Consider the following 18,587-nt stretch of genomic DNA (forward strand, 5'->3'; position numbering starts at 1 on the left):
TACACACACACACGCACATCCACACACACACAAACACACACAGCATAATAATAATTTCCTTCATGCAGCAGCACAAAATTGAACTATTCATTATTGTCAAGCATGAAAACAGCATAGTGCAGGCATGGTAATGAACATTTATTAACATCCACGGCCACTAGATGGCACCCTCTTCCCTTTCATTTTCAATTTAGCTTCCCATTCCTCAGCTGGTCAGCTGACTCTCTGTGGGATGGAGACCAACTAAATGCACTCCAAATACTAAGCTAAGATGAAGGGCACTTACTTTACTATATCACATTCATTTTGACAAATAAACACCCGATTGATCAACAGTTATGCATATGAGAATCCTAACCATCTGAAATGTATTCACTTCGATAGTTGCCATGCTGCTGAAAAGATCTGCCACCTACCTATGTTGCAATTTCCATATACAACACTTTGTCTTGGTCTTGTAGGAATGGACTCTTGTGGGCTTCTATCAGCAAGAACATATCAATTAGCCAATCAATCAGTACCACTCAGCTTGTGGGAGGCTGGCTGTATCCAGCATGCCTGGAGTCATGCAATCAATACAGTAACCTTCAAGAAAACAAAAGATTTGCAGAATATAATCAGGCATACTGTGCATCCAAAAGTCAAAGCCGTACACTGCAAGTGCGATGGCTTGACATTCTCAGCACATTGAAAAAATACACACAGCCAGTTAGTATTTCATTTAAAATGTATTACATTTGATATTTTCTGAAGGTAATGAACAAAAACTACAATTGCTTTTGTAGGTGAACAGTGGCTCTGTTACAATACAGGTTAGAAATGAAAGATGGAAGGATACAGATGTGTGGTATAAGAACATTGTTATATATGACACGGAATACAGAATAAATGTTGGGAAAGTATGAACATATTTGGTAAAAAAACAGTTCTTAGCAACAATCTTTTGGTCAGGTATTATATCACCAAGTGCAGGCTACGATGCTGTGATTAAATGAAGATTCTTCACTGTACAAACAGACTTGTTGAGGTGTCTGCTGAGGCGAATTGAGACTGGAACTTACTGCCAATGACCATCAGTTTTTCTTGCCAGCACTCTTGGCTTGTTTGTTGGACTGCTGGGTGGCAGCAGAGGTGGGGGTTGCCTGCTGGGCCTCCTCCAGGTTCTCTTCTTGTTCCTTTTTCATGGCCGCCATCTGACGCCTAGTAAATGCCTCGCAAGCATCAAGGAATGTCTTACGGTGCTGCGACATGGCTGCCTGGAGACAAGGCAGAGAAGTAAAGAGAAAGAAGTTACAGTGATGTCTAACCAGAGGGAAAGGAAACAGATCTCCCCCACTCTCTTTTACTTTGATAGTCAAAACTGATCATTATCTTCACTTTTAGACATCACACAGCCCCCTCTCTGTCTTGACTAACCTGCATGTGCTCATACATCTCCAGCTGGTGTCTCATTAGCTCCTTCCTGTTGAGCTCCTGCTGTTTGCGATGCTCCAGCACGTTGTCTCGGACCAACCGGTAAGTCTGGATCTTTTCTAAGTGCTCCCTCTGCTGGATCTCCTCCATCTGGGAGTCCATCAGCTCTGGAAAATCCTTTCGGCGTCTACGGACGTACACGAGGATTTGATACAATGTGTACATTAATTCACTTTTCAATACTATCTCAAACCAGAATGTTAATGCTGGACGGTTCATTTATTCACAGTGAATGCTCAAGACTTGCTCTGAATTGTGCATATGTTGAGGATCATATATTAATCAAATACCATCAGCTCAAGCTATAGAAAATGTTATCAAATTCTACCAAAATTCGGCAGGCTATTTTGTGAGATGGGACAAGTGACAATGTTGACACAGGCAGGACGAATAAAAATGGAAATGTGGCTGATAAATGCAGAGATAGGCAGAGGAAATGATGGACACAGTCCCATGCCTTATCTCACATCCCAAGTCGTATATCCAGATTGATATCTGAGAAGTCTATTTGGTTCTGGTTGTAACCGCCGCACATGGGTATTTCTCTGTTACGAATTGATTGTATAACTTAAATTACATTTATTTATGTGTGTGTGGAAAGAGGAGAGACATACATGGAATGACTGAGTGAAGAAGTTAGTCAGTCAACATGTGTGTGAGGAATGGGAGTAGTCCTCTGAGGCACACACACGCAGCGAGGAATTCAGAGACAGATTATAAGTGCTAAATAGGGCTGCCTATTTCCTATAAACTGACCTTAGTGAAGAGGGGAGGCCAGTGGAGGTGATGATGGAGGTCATTTGGTTTAATGAACATTGCCCCATTCAACCTATTTCACGGCCCGCAACAACGTGTGTGCAAATGTTATAAAGATGGCATGCATGAGTGTCTGTGTGTGTGTGTGTGTGTGTGTGTGTGTGTGTGTGTGTGTGTGTGTGAAACTATGGCGTGCCCTGTGGTGCGCCATTGTGATAGAGAGAGAGAGAGAGAGAGAGAGAGAGAGAGAGAGAGAGAGAGATCGAGGTGTATCACGCAGACTAATCAGACTCCCCTAATAGACTCCTCCTCGGGATCTCTCTCTCTCTCGGCTCGGATTGCAAGCCAAACTGTCAGCAGCCATTAGCAGCTGGACACGGACACACGTGTGGGGGCGGTCACACACACACACACACACGCGCGGGGGCGGTCACACACACACACATACGCGTACATCAACAGCAGGAAAGGTTGGCGAGGTGATGGGAGAGGGCCACATCTCATTGGAGCGACGAGCTCATTGGGGTCCTGAAATAGCTATCTAATTAACGGACCCAAATATCATCTCATTTATCATGGAGAGGGACGGACAGAGGGAGAGATGGAGGGAGGAGAGGAGAGGTGGTGTGAAAGAGAGCAGTGGGAGACTCTGAGGGGAAGCGTGGAGGGAGACTCTTCCCTTCAAAGCACTGGCACTGACAAAAGTCTAAAGTTGACACCATACACATACACAAGCAGGGAGCTCATAGGAGCGGACACTAACTCTGTATTGATGTTAAAGATACGGTATTCATGATTACTCTATTGCCAATGTTGACTACAGCTCTCTAACTCTTCACAAAGACTGTTGCTTGAGTCAATGCTCTGGTTGACATTACTTATTTAAAGCCAGTCATACTGTGGAGCTGTTGCATTGCATCTAAAAATGATGATAAAGCAGATGCATGGGGGATAAAAAAAACATATGTTGTTAGAACATTACACATTTAAATTTTTTTCTGCAAGCACAGTATGTCAGTTTTTTGATCATCTCACACAACCTGGAATAATTTGCGCAAACCTTAAATAATAATTTACAGTATATTACACTGAGAAATTCTACACTATAATTATTTTGATGTAACAACATAACACAATTAGTCTTGTGTCATTACTTTAACACAAAAAAAGATGCTAGGCAGAGCGCCAGACATTAGCTAGCCAGTGGGGCATGCTCACATGCACTAACATGCACTAAAAGCATGTACGGCCGACCCAGCTATGTCAACAAAGCACGGAGAATCTCGGATTACAACACACACAGAGGGTGAGCGACTTCATTCTCTGGTCAGGTAGACATTACTCCTCTATGACTTTTTTCATGGCAAATATTTGTTTGCTGCTATGTTAATGCTCTGGATATCATATAGAGAGCCTTTACATGTTTTAGTTTAACTTTTTTAGCGTGAAGTTGTGGTGTGACTCATAACATCAAGCCTCTCCTCAATGTCTATACGTTACACAGTATGCATCACTGTCCTCTGGAGTCCATGCATTGCCCTTTCAGGCCAGCCAAAGTGTACAGTCTTATACCACAGCACCAATAGGAGCAAAGGTCAAAAACACAGGAAATCACTAGCAATGTCCTACAGACACGACTGAACCAATCTGCTGAGGATACAGATGTTGGTATGTAGACCGATAAAGCAACATGCATACTGAAAATACACAGAGACACACACACACACACACACACACAAACAATCCCCTAGTGCAAGCAGGCCTCGCCGCTAAGACTTAATTCAAGCTCACAAAGCTAGAACAGCAGAGTGATCCAACAACTACATTAGGCAAGTGGACTGCATACAAACCAGACCTCCGACAGGAAAAAAAGAAATAGCATCGTTGCCTCTCTATGCACGGATATGAATGTGTCTGTTGGGACAGGCTGAAGTGTTACAGAGAAGTACACAACCAGCCACAGTGGTTATTCTGCATTGTATAGTTATGTGACTATATAACTATGTTAACACATTATGGTGTGACGGCTATGATCGGCTCTAATCATCATTCTTTCTTTATACATATTCTGTCTAATAATTACAATAATAATTCCAAATAGACAGCGAAACAATGATTGTAAGAGCACCTGATGAAGGGAGTGTAGTCCTCGGGAGGAAAGGAGCATGGGGCATCGGTCAGCTCTTTATTAGATGAACTGAGAGAGGTGCCAGAACCTGTCAAAGAATCCAAAAATGTCTCAATACCATAAAGTTTATAACAAGTAGTGGAAACAGAAAGTGTCCAAATACATATAAGTGAGTTTGTGTGTATCATGAGTTTGGTACCTGACTGTGTGTTTTCTGCACTATCTGTAGTAGTTTCATCACCTTCTTGATGTTGGAGTTGGTTAAGAGACTTGAGACGAGACTGTAGAGCCTAAAAGACAGCAAAACATTCTGCCTGTAGTGTATTTTTGAGTATAGAATAGTATTTAAACACATAGGAGATAATATTGGAAACACTTCATTAAAAGAATTCTAACAGATAAGTAATTATATTAAATCACCATCACGATCACAACTTCTGGGTTACCTTGTCACAGCGGCCTAAATCAGCAGTTTCCCAGGCTTTTTTAATGGCTTTAATATGCTCCACTCTCTCCCTGTCCTTTGTCAACTCGATGCTCTCTGTTTTACTCTCGTCGCTGACCACACGCAGCGTCCAGTTCCCCTTAGTCTGGTCAAGGCTCGGCACAGACATCTACACAAATACAGACAAAAGCACAACGCACATGCTCAAGAACACAAACATCCCAGTTGAAGGTCACCGTACCACAATGCATTATGAGTATGTCCCTTTCAATGAGCCACTCAGACAGTCTGGTACACAGCCCGCCAGGATTATATGTCCTGTTCAGCTGTCCTGTCTTCATTGTAAATAATAGATCATTCTTAGTTCCTTTATTCATTTTGTCCTCTACCTGCCAATGCTGAAAAAAATATTCAAAAAGGAAATTTATCGATGAAAATCTGCCTTTCAAATTCCATCATCTTTACGGTTTGACATGTACTGCAGTAGAGAATAAAAGGCACTTATTACATGGATCAGAGATTTTTCAAGCAGCTGTGTTTCTGACTACTAAACCAAGACCATTATACTGAGAATTATACAGCACGAGATTATAGTGTGAGATAAGTATCTCTTATTCAGTGTAAATAAACGCAGGTCATCCTAGCAGTTGTGGGATTCGGTTGATGTCGGTCTCTCTTTGTTAGCATTTCAGAGTCAGCTGACAGCAGTCAGCAAAATATGTAAATACTGACCTGCCTGATGAAACAAACTAAAACAAATTATACAAGAGATGTCAGGACTGAGTTCAACAACAATCTCATTATATGTGGATGGGAATATGTGAAGAGGAGTTAAGTGTGTACTCAACTCAAGTGCCTCCACGCCTTCCTCTAAAAAAGGTTAATATTACTACTTTTGCTAATTCTCACTAAGTTTTATGGGATACTGAGGAAAATACACTTATGTAAAGATTGCAATGCATGGCCTTTAGTTTCAGGGAATATTATCTATTACATGTGACCTCGCTAGAACTTGTTTGATGAATGGTTTTCATATGTAGTATTGTAATATAATTGCCTCTTGCAATCGAATAAGAATATCCAATCCAATAAAAGCTAATGGAACAAAGCAGTTATTTTGAAATGCAATTTGGTAGTAATGATGAAAATCTGACGTATTCCTGGCTGCACAGTGACCACTGGCGCAGCACTGAGTTCATATGAAATACATAATAACAAATTTGCAGTTGACTGTGTTGCACTGAAGTATTACCTTTTCCTGTTTGGATTCAGATTTAGAGTTGTCACCTGGCTTCCCCTTCTCGCCTTCCCCTTTGCGGCTGCCTTTGGCTGTGTCAGTTTTGGACCCGTGACGGGGCTTTGTGTCGGTGGTGGGTGAACGGTTCAACTCCTCAAACTTGTCTACTACATTTTGCAAACAGAGATTAGGCAGAATCACTTTATCTGTCACCATCTACAAGGTCAGCTGTGTACTTATGTGATCAATACTGGCAACATGGTGTTAATTATGTGATGTAAAAGCATGACTATTACCACTTAACGAAATATTCTACAGTAAAAAAGGAAGCTATACCAGCATTTGGAAGTGTGCCTTATATTTGTGCAAAATTAACAATTCTTTGCCAAATGTTTGACATGTTTAGATCAATTAAATTATAGTGTGAAAGGCTAAAACACTTCCTTTGCCAACACATACCATGTCCATTAGTGTGCATTCATCTTCACAATGAACCCCAGCTGTTCGCACTCTACTCAGCACAATTAAAGCTCATGTGAAGTGGGAGTGTGACAAAGTGAGCAAACGATGCACGTGCTGTGTGGTCGCATGTGTGCTAGATGGCACTGTTGCACTTTATAGCTACAGTGAACACAATCCCCAGTTTAGATGAAGCGTTTACTATGAGTCTCACTCCTCTGAAATAGAGAGGCATAATAATCCATCATTTAGCCGACACCCTGCCATTCTGCCTCAACAGCTTTGGTGCATTCTCGTTGAGTTACTCTTATCTTGAGTCACACTGAAATTCAATGTCCAAATTGGATCCATCAGTGTTGTAATGTCAGGCTGATACATGTATTGAAAACTGATTTTCAGCCGGCTAAACCTAAATAGAAGGTATTGAAAAAGCTTTTGTTCACCGAGAGCCTAAAAGCACCATTGTTTACTAAAAACATTGTAGCACAGTATAGAAAATGTTAAGGTTAAGGGAATGAAAACTACTGCCACAACACGTACAGCTACTGCTGACTGCTCTAACAGTATATACTGGGGTTTAAAGCAGAGATGGGTGAATGTGCATTCATTAAACATGCGCAGTACAGTATTTTGACTGCAGCTTGTTAAACAGCTTGTTAAAGCGGTTTCAAAGCTTGGCGTGGCATGTAGTGCGTGCGTATCCATGTAGTATGTAAGGAGCATGATCAAGGGCACAGCCTCACCACTGAGACGGAGTTAAACTGGGCGAAATTAATTCACTTTCCTGCTGAGATATTTCCCAGGGCACCAGGGGGCAAGAGCCAACTTCATTTGACTTCCCATTGACCCACTTTCATAGGCTTATTGGAAAACCACAGGAGGTTTTGTGTGGACATTGGCCAACACGTACACACGGACAAACCCAAGCAAACGTTAGAAAAAAATAAATTAACATGCTCACATATATCTATGAACAGAAAGCACGTGCAAATGACTAGATGAACACACTGCATATCTAAGCAGTAACAAATCGTTTCTGTTCATCTCACATACCATTACTGTAATAAATACGTAAACAGAGGTTTGTCTTCCTCTGTAGTCAAAATACATCTGATATCTGGATATCTGGCGTGTTCGTTTAGGAATGCCTCCTACTCAAAGACACACATGCACACATCATCCTCAGATTTCATGCCATGCAAACTGAACGGTAAATACGAGGACCATTGTCAGAAGCAACAGAGAGAAAAGAATGAGAATTCAATGACAGCAGGCTGGCCTTTCTCTTCAGGCAATCATGCAAATTGTCACCCATGCAGCACCTCTTTCACATCAACATCCACCCGTGTCGCAATTAATTCACCCCCTCAGAATTTTTTAAGAAGCGTCTGCAAATTTCAAAGGCCCGGATTTTTAAATCGATCCAATTTGTGCAGCATGATTAAAGGAAGAGAGGCAGGGTTGGTGGCAGAGGACAGGATTATTGCCTCAGCCGACGACCAGTGGGCACGAGAAATCACACTCCGTGATCTGCGAAAGCAGCTGTATTCATTTGGCTTTCATTAGGCTTGTGATTAACAGGCCCCCGGCTAGCAGAAGCAAAGAACAAACAGCGTCTGCCTTGGCCCCTGACACTGCCTACTGAGTATCTGCCATATTTCACACTGAACACAAAAATAAGCTGTGCAAAAACAAACATGAAGGCCATATTAGAAAATCCATTCAGGACCCAGGGCTCAAATCCTGAAATCTTTTAAAAGCTAATATAAAAATGAAAAAGCTTCATGACCCATTATAAGGATATTTGTGAATATCTGAATCCTGCATAATCCCTATTTAGACTTTTATTTGGATGGTCAGATCAGGTTTCATGTTACTTTACTAAAATAACTAAACATATCTTCATGTTTCCAAGGGAAGTGAAAACCGTGACTTTCTTTCCTGTCATTCCCTTGGGCGACTCAGTGTAGCTGACTGTTTGATGTTGGGTTTAGGATTGGCTTAAGTATGTACCTCTCATTTCATTCTTCTCCAATTCTCTGAGCACATGGATGAAAGCCAGCTGAGATTCATCCAAATCCCAGCTCTTATAAAGCACCTCTGCCTGCACCACATACTTATGACCCTGTGAAATACATACAAGCAAAGTCAGTGTACAACACCCACATCACAGTTTAAACACGACACATTACAAAAAGAATACAACATAACACATGTGGCATACATCACCATATACGCACAGCCAAAACTAAATGGACGCTATTTTGTATTTTGTGAACATGCAGCTGTAAACTGTATTGGTGCTGATGATTCAGAGAGAGAGAGACGCAGAGATCTTAAAGAATTGCATATTCGTTTTTTTTGCTGTTCTCTGCGCTCTTTGACAGAAGCACATGCTTGGCTCAATGGGAGAGAGGAGGCAGAGGGCGTGTTAGCCAAGATTATATCAGGGGTGGCAACTCCCACATCCATCTCACTGAACAGAAAAGACAGAATTTAAACAAAATGACAAGGTGAGACCCAAACTAATAGAGCAAAACATTTTCTACCAAAACAGAAAATTAGCCATATATAAACAGTATTATTTTGTCCGATGTTATGCTTATAGTTAGACTAATAAAGACAATTTCTAGCAAGTGATTGTGTTATTAGGAATTCCTATAACACAATTGTGTGCATCTCTATAAATAAAATGAAGGCCACACTGACAACAGTATGTTTGTTTCTTCCTGTGTTTACATGTGTATTTGAGCCCTAAACAGATTACACTATAGGAGCCTTGACCATTAATCTACCTTTACTGAGTGAGCATCATTATGTCTGGTGTGTGTCCCTGCGGCGTACAACAGCACTTTAATCACTGACCCTTTGCTTGATCAATGGCCTTAGTCAATAGCTGTTTATTCTGACCTGCTGCTGATCTGATCTATGGGATCTGACATTGATATTGATGTCACTACACTTGTTGGGTTACTTTGTTGATGAGACTTTGTATTAAAAAGTATTAGTAACTAGTGCATGCTGCGACCAAAAACTTCTTAATAGGTCTATTGCAAAAAGACACGTTTTTGTTGTTGAAAAGGCTCAATCCACTGATTTGTGTGTGTGTGTCTGATGGTACACACATATAGCACGCACTTTGGCAATCATCAAACTATGACAACAACAGGTCTGTTAGATAGGGGGGGTCTTCAGACAATCGAGTGCCTCATAAATCACGCACAAATCACTGCTCCCTGACAATCACTGATAAGTCAGACAGTAACAACAAAACCACCCCTCCAGCTTCTGCTGCTCTACTCTTGCAAATTTTGTCTGTGCGAGAATGAGTGTGTGGGTGTGTGTAAGTTCATGTGTGTGAGTGTGCATGCAAGTAAGGCGTTGTGTGTATCTGGCAGTGAAAATTTTATATCAACACAGGCAGCAAGCAAGTGGGTGAGAAAGACAAGAGAGGGAAAGTGAGATGCACGCTTGTGTGCAAGTGAGATTAGTGAAGTGTTTGAGCAACAGCAGATACCACACAGGCAGTTGTCAGTGATACCATGGTCTCTGTGGGAGGCTGGTGCTGATCAGACGAGGGGTCTGAAATCCCAGCGGTGCCGTCCTCCTCATCTCTTGGCTTGGGAGTGTCTACCACCTTGATTCCCTTGCCCTGGGCGGTGGGGGACCCCTTCTGGTTCTGGTTCTTCTCATCTGTGCTGCTGGGGGCTGTAACTGAAAGAGAGATATTAAACTGAGCCCGTATCTAAGAGAAGACAAGAGTGGTCAGCAATCTGTGCTTTTGTAACTGATGGAGGTATCAAGTGAAAAGTAGACTAAAGAGTTTGAGAGGCATGTTTGGAAGAGCTTTTCTGTACATCAGGCTAGCATGGAAAAAACAGTTCATTACTTAACGGCTCAGTTCACCCAAAGCTGAAGTAAAACTATCAAAAAACATTTCCTCACTAAACATTAGTGGTATTTACAGAGAATATTTTTGTTTTTTTTAAAGATACCTATTTCTTTGATTGTTGTTTTTTATGGCGCTCAGAGCGTTAAAAGTGCTAAATACGGAATTGGTAGCATTTCTATTGCCTCTCAACGGCTCTTAATATGGTGACGGCAAGCCGCAGCTCGCTGATGAATAAATAATAAATAAAGAATAAAATGCAACAGCAATCTTTCTTTCCAGAAACAGGGTTTCTGTTTCTCTGGATAAGCCACAGAACACACCAGCAACATTTTACTATTTTTTTGCTACAAGTGGAGCCAATCAATTAATCTCTCTGACTTTAATTTACATTTTATAAAAATTCTCTAGTGGGAATAAACACTGATAGACTGAATTAGCATTTTGCCTTCTAGAGGACTTCTTTTTATGCCATGACTGAGCCCCAAATGAGACTGAACACATTTTGCGATTAAGCCACAACAGGCATGAAACTATTCCTGATGACTGTGACCCTATATATATATATACAGTATATGTTACATTAAATTCTACCAATAGGATAAGTCGTGGTGTCGTGACAGGACCATTCCAAAAAAAAAAAAAGAGTAAATTAACCACTTTAACCCTCTATCCAAGAGGTGGTAAAATCAACTAATCCACAGCTTACATACTGCCACTCACTTCATAAATACTATGCTTAAATCCCTTTGCCCAAACATTAATCCCAGCTCACTAGCGACAAGTTACACAACTCTTAATGCTAAACCCAACAGCAAGATATACTATGGTGTCTGGGAAAGGTTATCAAGGGCTACATTAGTGTAGTTTTAAGTAGCAGAGAAAATAAGTTTGCATGACAAATTTAATTTTGTGTCTCAAAAAGAAATGTCTGCAGGGGCGCCCTGATAGCTCACCTGGCAGAGTGGGCGCCCCATGTACCAAGGCTGAGTCCTTACTGCAGTAGCCTGGGTTCAAATCCAACCTGTGGCTCTATGCTGCATGTTGTCCCCTCTCTCTCTCATTCCCCCTTTCACTATGATGATAGAGATTATCACTGTCTCTATCAATTAAATTATAAAAAAAAGCCCCAAAAATAGTCTTTTTAAAAAAAAAAAAAAATTTAATTTAATTTTCAATTTAGTTTAAGAGTTAATCTGATATGTTTTAACCTAAAACATACCAAATTAATTAAATATTTTAGTCCATCTTGTAAGTAGCTATCTTGTAGATATTTGCAACCACTTTTCATCACTCTCTTTATCCAGCTCATGGCCTAAATACGGGCATGTCCGAACCTCTATGGATATCTAATTTTAGTCTGAATAGCGTGCTCTCTACCAGCCTAATAGATAGACTATTCATGGATTCAAGGATTTTTCCAGGGTTTCATTGTAGACTGCTGCATCAAATACTGAATGAGAAAAAAAAGATGGGTGAAGAAGAGCAAAAATGATTTCTGTGCAACAAAGAGCGAATGATTAAAGGTCAACAAGGATAGGAAACATGCTTTTAGAACCTTTTTTAACCGCTCTTCTTTATAGGAACTGAGGTCTCGTTTATGTGTGTACAGGTATGTGTACTTTTACAGAGTGTGGCGCTGCACTATTAATCTCTTTGGGAATGGCTAGCCACATTCCCATAAAAACACCCCCACAAAGATTCCCCTTCATTTATCTCTTTCATTGCCATATACTGTATACTGTATATGTGCATAAATGTACCACAATACATTTTCCTTTGTTTTCTATGAGCAACTACAATAATAATGCTAACAAACTAGAAAGGCACTCGGAGAGCGCAGACCTTCGCCAAGCTGCCCGAGTACGATTGCCCCCCCTCTCCGTTCACCTTGCGCCATCATTCACGTGTATTTTTGTTTATGTTGAGATCAGCTGTACGTAGCTGAGCATCGTAAAGACTTCATTCAAACTGGACAGAAATAAAATAAAACTCACTTAAACCGTCGCCGTTACTCTTTCCAACAATCACCAAGTGTGCTTTGGTCGAACTTAACTGTAATTTCACAGAGTTTAATGTGAAAAAACGGTGATTCTACAGTTGTTTCCCCCCACCACCCGCTCTCTCTCTGCAGGCAGAAGGAAAGAGGCAGGGTGACGCGTCATGAACGCGACCAAAATCTAATGGATTGTTCATTGTGCCATACCCCACCCCCTCCGAGAAAATTCATTCAAATCCATAGCAAACTTTTGGAGTTATCCACCAAACGGACAAACCAACGACAGTGAAAACATAACCTCCTTCCTAGGCCTTCGACCTTGGCGGAGGGAAGAAATCAGACAATGCAAATCCTGAGTCCTCTTTGTCTGAGACTGAGACAGGACTGAGTGAAAATGTGGTCGATTCCAAGATGAGACCTTCAAAAAGTGGTCTTGAGACCGGTCTCGAGACTAAGACCGATGTCGCGTACTACAACACTGCTAAACTTAATGACTCACCTTTGTTGGCCAGGAAGCAGAACACAGGAATTATCACATGACCTTTCCCGGTGTTGCCGGCCACCTCCTCCTCCTGGTCCAGAATGGACAGACGGATCAATACATCTGGCTTGGAAGTCTGAAACTGGATTGTTCCCATGATGTCTGCGTTCACATGAACAAGGTAACTGTGTAAAATGTTGTCTTGTGTTAGAAAATGGGTCTTTTTCTTCTTGAGAGAAAAAAAGTTGTAATATTACGAGAATAAAGTCAAAACTTTACGAGACAAAAAGTAATTTCCTCCTCCACAAAAGAGGCATTTCCCCTAGGTCCGTGTGGATCTTTTTTCAGAATAAACTCAGTTTCTTGCACAATCTTTTCAAGGTCCTGATACTTATGATAATGTAGTACTGATGTACCAAAATATTAAGTATTTCGTTATTTGTGAAACCTATACCAAAGTATAACTTCACAAGATGCTCCACGTTCCTCATTTTCACACAGGTGGCACACTGCTCTATTTTCCCTCTAAAATAACATGTCAAATTACTACCTATGTACTTATGTATTACTTACTTATTATGACTATGACTTTTTTCTCTTAAACTTATGACTTTATTCTCATAATATTATGACTTTATTCTCGAAATCTGAGATTTATTTATTTTCCCTCAATGTGGCCCTAATACTCCATCGTACAGATTCATATACTTTAATGTACGTGCATATCAGTGAGAGCTTTTCGACAGCATTTATTTGTATGATATACCTCAGGATTTCAATTGACCAGTATAAATATGATTCGTATCATAAATATGATAACTAAATATACATCCCATAATTCTCTTACCGGCATATGAGGTTTTTGTCATCGGGAATGTAATAATCCCGTAATTCCTTCACTGAGAACGTGTTGAGTGGAGTTTCATTGGAAAGTTTTGGGAGTTCCCTCGTGCCAAACAAGCGCATCCTCCATTTGGCACCAGGAGCAGGGGGGGATTCAGGTGTGATGGCCTCTGCTACAAAGGTATAACCAAGCTGGAACAAGAGATACAAAGAGATTTAATCATTGAACCAAAATATTTGTATTTTCAGAGGGAGTGTGTTAGACAAAGGGAAAGACAAAACTAATTTACGTTCTCTCTTTTAGGATTTGTTTCTCGTGTATAATACTAGAAATGTTCCCAGCATTATTACACCAGGCCGCCACAACTGGTCGTTGAACAGTCAACCACAAGTTTGTACCCGAGTCAGACAGAAGGCATTCCTAAAGTGATCCAATTTATCAACAAGAAAACTGTGAAAATATACAATTATTCCAAACTTGGAAAAAACAATTTTAGTACATGAAGGTTTGAAGTGCAAGTGCATTATATCATCCACAGACCTTGTTGGGTTGATAGACACAGGCTGCTACTTTGTTGAAGACCATGTCCAGCTCCTCTCCTGTGTCGTTATTTATGACATGCAGCAGACAATTAGGGATTGGGGAGTAGACCTTTGGCACAAGCAGCATCTCCTTAGGAACCAGGAACACCTCTCTTCACAAAAAACAAGATATCAGGTTTGAACACATTTTTTTGTTGAAATTCTGAAATGTAATGAAACAGGAATATCTACATTTCCCAATATTAGCTTTACCAGCAGGAATGACAGCTGAGTGCGTCAGTCATTTTACACCTGGATTCACCCAGATTTTTCAAGCCCGGTTGTCTTTCCCTGACAAGCCTAACAAGTCAAATTACAATGTTCTCTCACCTGAAGACCAAGAGCCAGGAGTTGGCTGTGTCTTGAAGAGAGACGGAGTAATCAGCAAAGGAGATTCTGGTCCATTCATCCTGCTGACAGGGGTAGAGCTCTGCTTTCCTCTCAGAGTGGTCAATGATATACCTGTGCACAAAACACACAACGGCAGAGAAACTTCAATTTTAAATGAAGTATTAAAACCACATGTATAGTGAAAAGACCGTGACAAAATTTATTCTCAGAAAATTATTTACACAAACTCCTTGGAGAAAACATAACTCTGATGCGATGCACTTCATGTCTCAGCGTGAACTTTGACTGAAGTGGATGTCAGTTAAGAAAAACACATGCTCAAAGGCTCACCCCACTCCACCCTCCACACACACACACACACACACACACACACACACTGACCAAGCTCTCAGCGCTCATGCACACACATACTTCCCCAGGCAGCGGGTCATTCGGCAGACGCTGCTAGCCGATTGGAACGAAGAGAGGATAAACAGCAGATGGTACCACTGGGAAAAGATGGAACACAATGTGGAAAATGCTCCCTGCCTGGCCGCCACAGGCCGCCACAACCAGGAGAGGGAGCAGATTCTGGGCATGCGGTGCAACCGAGAGGCTAAGCGCATGCCATGCAATGTACGCAGCATTGGCACAGGGACAGCAGTAGGAGCCCTCGTAATCTCTCGTACAATGACATTCGTGGGAATGAATACCTGCTAGGTTAATGAGGTGTGAGGTGTTTTGTCTATGTATACAAAAAATGGATATTCGTACAGAAACAGAGCTAATTTTCCTATGTTCCGCAGGAAGCGAATAATTGAGGCTGTTTTCTTATGGTGAGGTTATCTATAGACAAGCCTCTGCCTCCACTCTCAAACCGTTAGATTCAGTTCATCACTCCGCCCAAAGATTTATTACCGGTGACAGTTATTCTACTCATCATTGCATTTTGTATGAAAAGGTTGGGTGGGCCTCTCTAACATTAAGACATGATAGGCATTGTTCTTTATTTATTTATAAAGCCCTTAATGGCAACTTGTCGTCATACATCATGTCATTATTAAATTGGTCCTATAGTCATTATTCGACTCATTCAAGTGATTGGCTAAAGCTTGAAGTCCCACGTGAAAACACTAAATTTGGGGAAACTGCTTTTGGTGTTTGTGCTGCAAAAACTTGGAACAGATTACAAAACACAATTGTACCTATAGGTGATTTTAAATCCATGATTACAAATTACTACACTCTTGAATGTAACTGTTTTTAGCATTGTCCTATTGTAATCTGGCTGATTGCTTCTTGTAATTCATGAATTATGTTCTTGTGTATGTTTATTCTGTTTTATTGTACTCTCGACATCATTGAAAATGAAGGCATGACCTCAAAGATTCTTCGAGATTTCAATAAAGGTCGAATGACACAATTCATACATTGTGTGCACATTATTTAATATCATTTAAAATCATCATGATTTGGATCCTTTATTTACCGTAACAAGAATGCAGCGTGTTTTTCTGCATCCGCTTCAACCTTCGGCCACATGTCTAAAAGGATCTTAGATGCACTGAGATTCTCCTTCGTGCCTGAATGACATAAACACACACACACATAGAAAAGTAGCCACCATTAAAGATGAAAGACAATCCATGTTGCTGTCAAACACATGAAAAAAATATTGCAGCTGACCTAGTTCAGGGGTAGGAAACAGAAATTGCGAAATGCGTTTTTGCCTCATTCAGTGAGAGGTGATAGGAGGAGACCTTGACATTAACTTTCACACTCATCTCACCGAACAGTTAACCACTCTGACAGGACAGAACATTTGATAAAAGATGCAGCGCTATGTGTCCATGAGTACATGTGTGTCAGTAAGTGTTTGTCCGTGCATATAAGTGAGAAAACCGCTCTGAAGAGACAGCTGCATGATAGAAGTTAGGTGTCCTCGCATCCTCCCTCCCTCCCTAGCGCTCAGCTCTCGCTTTTCAAATGGCCACTTTTCCAAAATGAGGCAGCCATTATAGCAGGCCATTGGCCAAGGTTGGCTATTGAGAGATGAAGACCTCCTATCATCTTTCGAACCAAAGAGAGGCAACAGACAGACAGGAAAAAGAGGCAGACAGGAAAGAGTAGAAGAGGAACATAAAGTGGAAAAGAGCAAGGAGAAAAAGAGATGTGGTAAACAGATGTGCTGGGAAATAAGAAATAAGAAAAGGCAAGTTCTTACTTTTCTTTAAACGAATGGCTTTTCAAAGTATAGTTAGACAGGCAGTGTTTTTAAAATATGATTGGTGTTTTGCCATTACAGTAAGTGCCACTCTGAAAGCTGCACTTTGACAAGTAAATGAATAAAAATTGAGAGAACTTAACCATGACAGGCCTATTTCATAGAAGTCAAGCTGTTCAGTGTGTGTGTGTGTGTGTGTGTGTGTGTGCGCGCTCATGCTAATGCCACATAACCACCAGCAATACTTTTAAAGTTGCTGGCAGATGGGTTCTATAATGATGTGGATATTTTTTGGATGTCTGCTATGCTCGAACCAAATTTTCAAGCCACAAAAAAATCCCATCAATGCAATTGTACAGCACTGTTTTATGCAAATATCGCATTAATGAGGGTGTGCATACTCCCATATGTGCAGGTTATTCAGAGGGTGACAGTGTCATGTGTTGTGCCAGTTAGCTTCAGGTCCTGGCAATAAATAAAGAGAATGTCTGGGGCAATGTAATGCTGCAAACAGCGGTGCACCTTCACCGTAAGATTATCACCACCACTTCTGGAGAAAATTGGATATTAAAAATAATTTAAATTGTCCGCAACCTGTACAAGAGCGCAAGTGGCACTGAAACAGAACAAGAAACGAAATTATTCCAAAGCAACATTGATGAATCAATTTATAAAAGGAAAAAAAAAAAACTCTCATTCTCTCCTACAAGCAGTCCAGTGTTTCCACATCTTCTCTTCCCCATCTTTCACTTGCTGTCACTGTTGAGAGGTCTGGCTATTGACGCAGGAATGTTGTGTGCAGGCGTGTGTGCATTTCCTACTTGTGTGTGTATATCCCCTCTGTGGCCACCCCTCATCTGTCAGGGTGTATTAGTAAGAGTGGCAGTCTCATCAATACATATTTGTGCCTCTGCTCAGAGGCTCAATATATGCCATCGGGCTAAATCAGACAGCGAATGTAAGACGCAGGAGGTGTTTTGTGTGGGTTCCTGGACACTAAATAATAATCTAAAACTGAAACACAGGTGTTATGTTGTTTTAGTTGTTATTTTTCCCCGTTATTTGGCCCCCTCCCAATTGGTGCATATGTGTTTGTCTTTCAAACATAGAGCTTTGAAGAAGAAAGCAGAATTTAAGACCGTCTCATCAAAAATAAGTTAGTATTTTCAACTATTCACATGAAAGATAAGATTTAAACCCGACTATAATACATTTTCCATGTGTGTTTTTACCTGGTTTTGAGGCATTAAGGATCTCTCGCACCAAGTGTCCTTTGAATCCAGCCTGCAGAACGGTGGCTGCATTGACCTCCCCGACTGTCGGCTCCCTGTCTGTCCAGCTTTCTGGAGGCTTTGATTCTGCATCCGCTTAAGAGAGTAACAAGCACAACACTGCAAGTCAATACTGAATACTGAACTATGAAAACAGTTAAATGTGGTATAATGAAAAAAAAACAATAGGAAATTGATTTAAATCAGTTTACTGTAGTTTTAGGCATATACTCTCAAACATATGTAGATTACAAACACAAAAATGGCACTTACATTTAGGGGAGTGTTCTTTGGGGTCAGTGGCCAAGAGTAAAGGGTCATTTGTGAGGGCCAGTACAGCAAACCGCTCCTCTGATGTCAGCTTCCTGCCCAGAGCCTCACACAGCATGTTGTAAACTGCAGAGTTAAACACCTACACGCACACACACACACACACACACACACACACACACACACACACACACACACAC

General features: G+C 40.9%; 1 protein-coding gene across 3 annotated transcripts in view; it reads right to left on the bottom strand.

Moving 5' to 3' along the window:
• Positions 1-708: 708 nt before the first annotated feature.
• Positions 709-18,587, bottom strand: part of adgb (androglobin) — a 43,409-nt gene continuing 25,530 nt past the window's right edge. For 2 of the 3 annotated variants that reach the window (XM_074616488.1, XM_074616490.1), the window contains 15 exons: positions 18,391-18,529; positions 18,079-18,213; positions 16,112-16,205; positions 14,623-14,754; positions 14,252-14,405; positions 13,715-13,902; positions 12,886-13,052; positions 10,016-10,212; positions 8,512-8,623; positions 6,055-6,206; positions 4,804-4,971; positions 4,557-4,647; positions 4,358-4,445; positions 1,417-1,600; positions 709-1,256 (listed from right to left, as the gene is read on the bottom strand). In XM_074616488.1, the coding sequence (XP_074472589.1) occupies positions 1,074-1,256; positions 1,417-1,600; positions 4,358-4,445; positions 4,557-4,647; positions 4,804-4,971; positions 6,055-6,206; positions 8,512-8,623; positions 10,016-10,212; positions 12,886-13,052; positions 13,715-13,902; positions 14,252-14,405; positions 14,623-14,754; positions 16,112-16,205; positions 18,079-18,213; positions 18,391-18,529 (2,184 nt within the window). In that variant the 3' untranslated portion in view covers positions 709-1,073. The remainder of the gene's footprint in view (positions 1,257-1,416; positions 1,601-4,357; positions 4,446-4,556; positions 4,648-4,803; positions 4,972-6,054; positions 6,207-8,511; positions 8,624-10,015; positions 10,213-12,885; positions 13,053-13,714; positions 13,903-14,251; positions 14,406-14,622; positions 14,755-16,111; positions 16,206-18,078; positions 18,214-18,390; positions 18,530-18,587) is intronic. The other variant, XM_074616489.1, reaches the window with a different exon arrangement.

This window comes from Sebastes fasciatus, chromosome 18 (assembly GCF_043250625.1).
Source record: "Sebastes fasciatus isolate fSebFas1 chromosome 18, fSebFas1.pri, whole genome shotgun sequence".
In the NCBI taxonomy this organism is placed as follows: Eukaryota; Metazoa; Chordata; class Actinopteri; order Perciformes; family Sebastidae; genus Sebastes; species Sebastes fasciatus.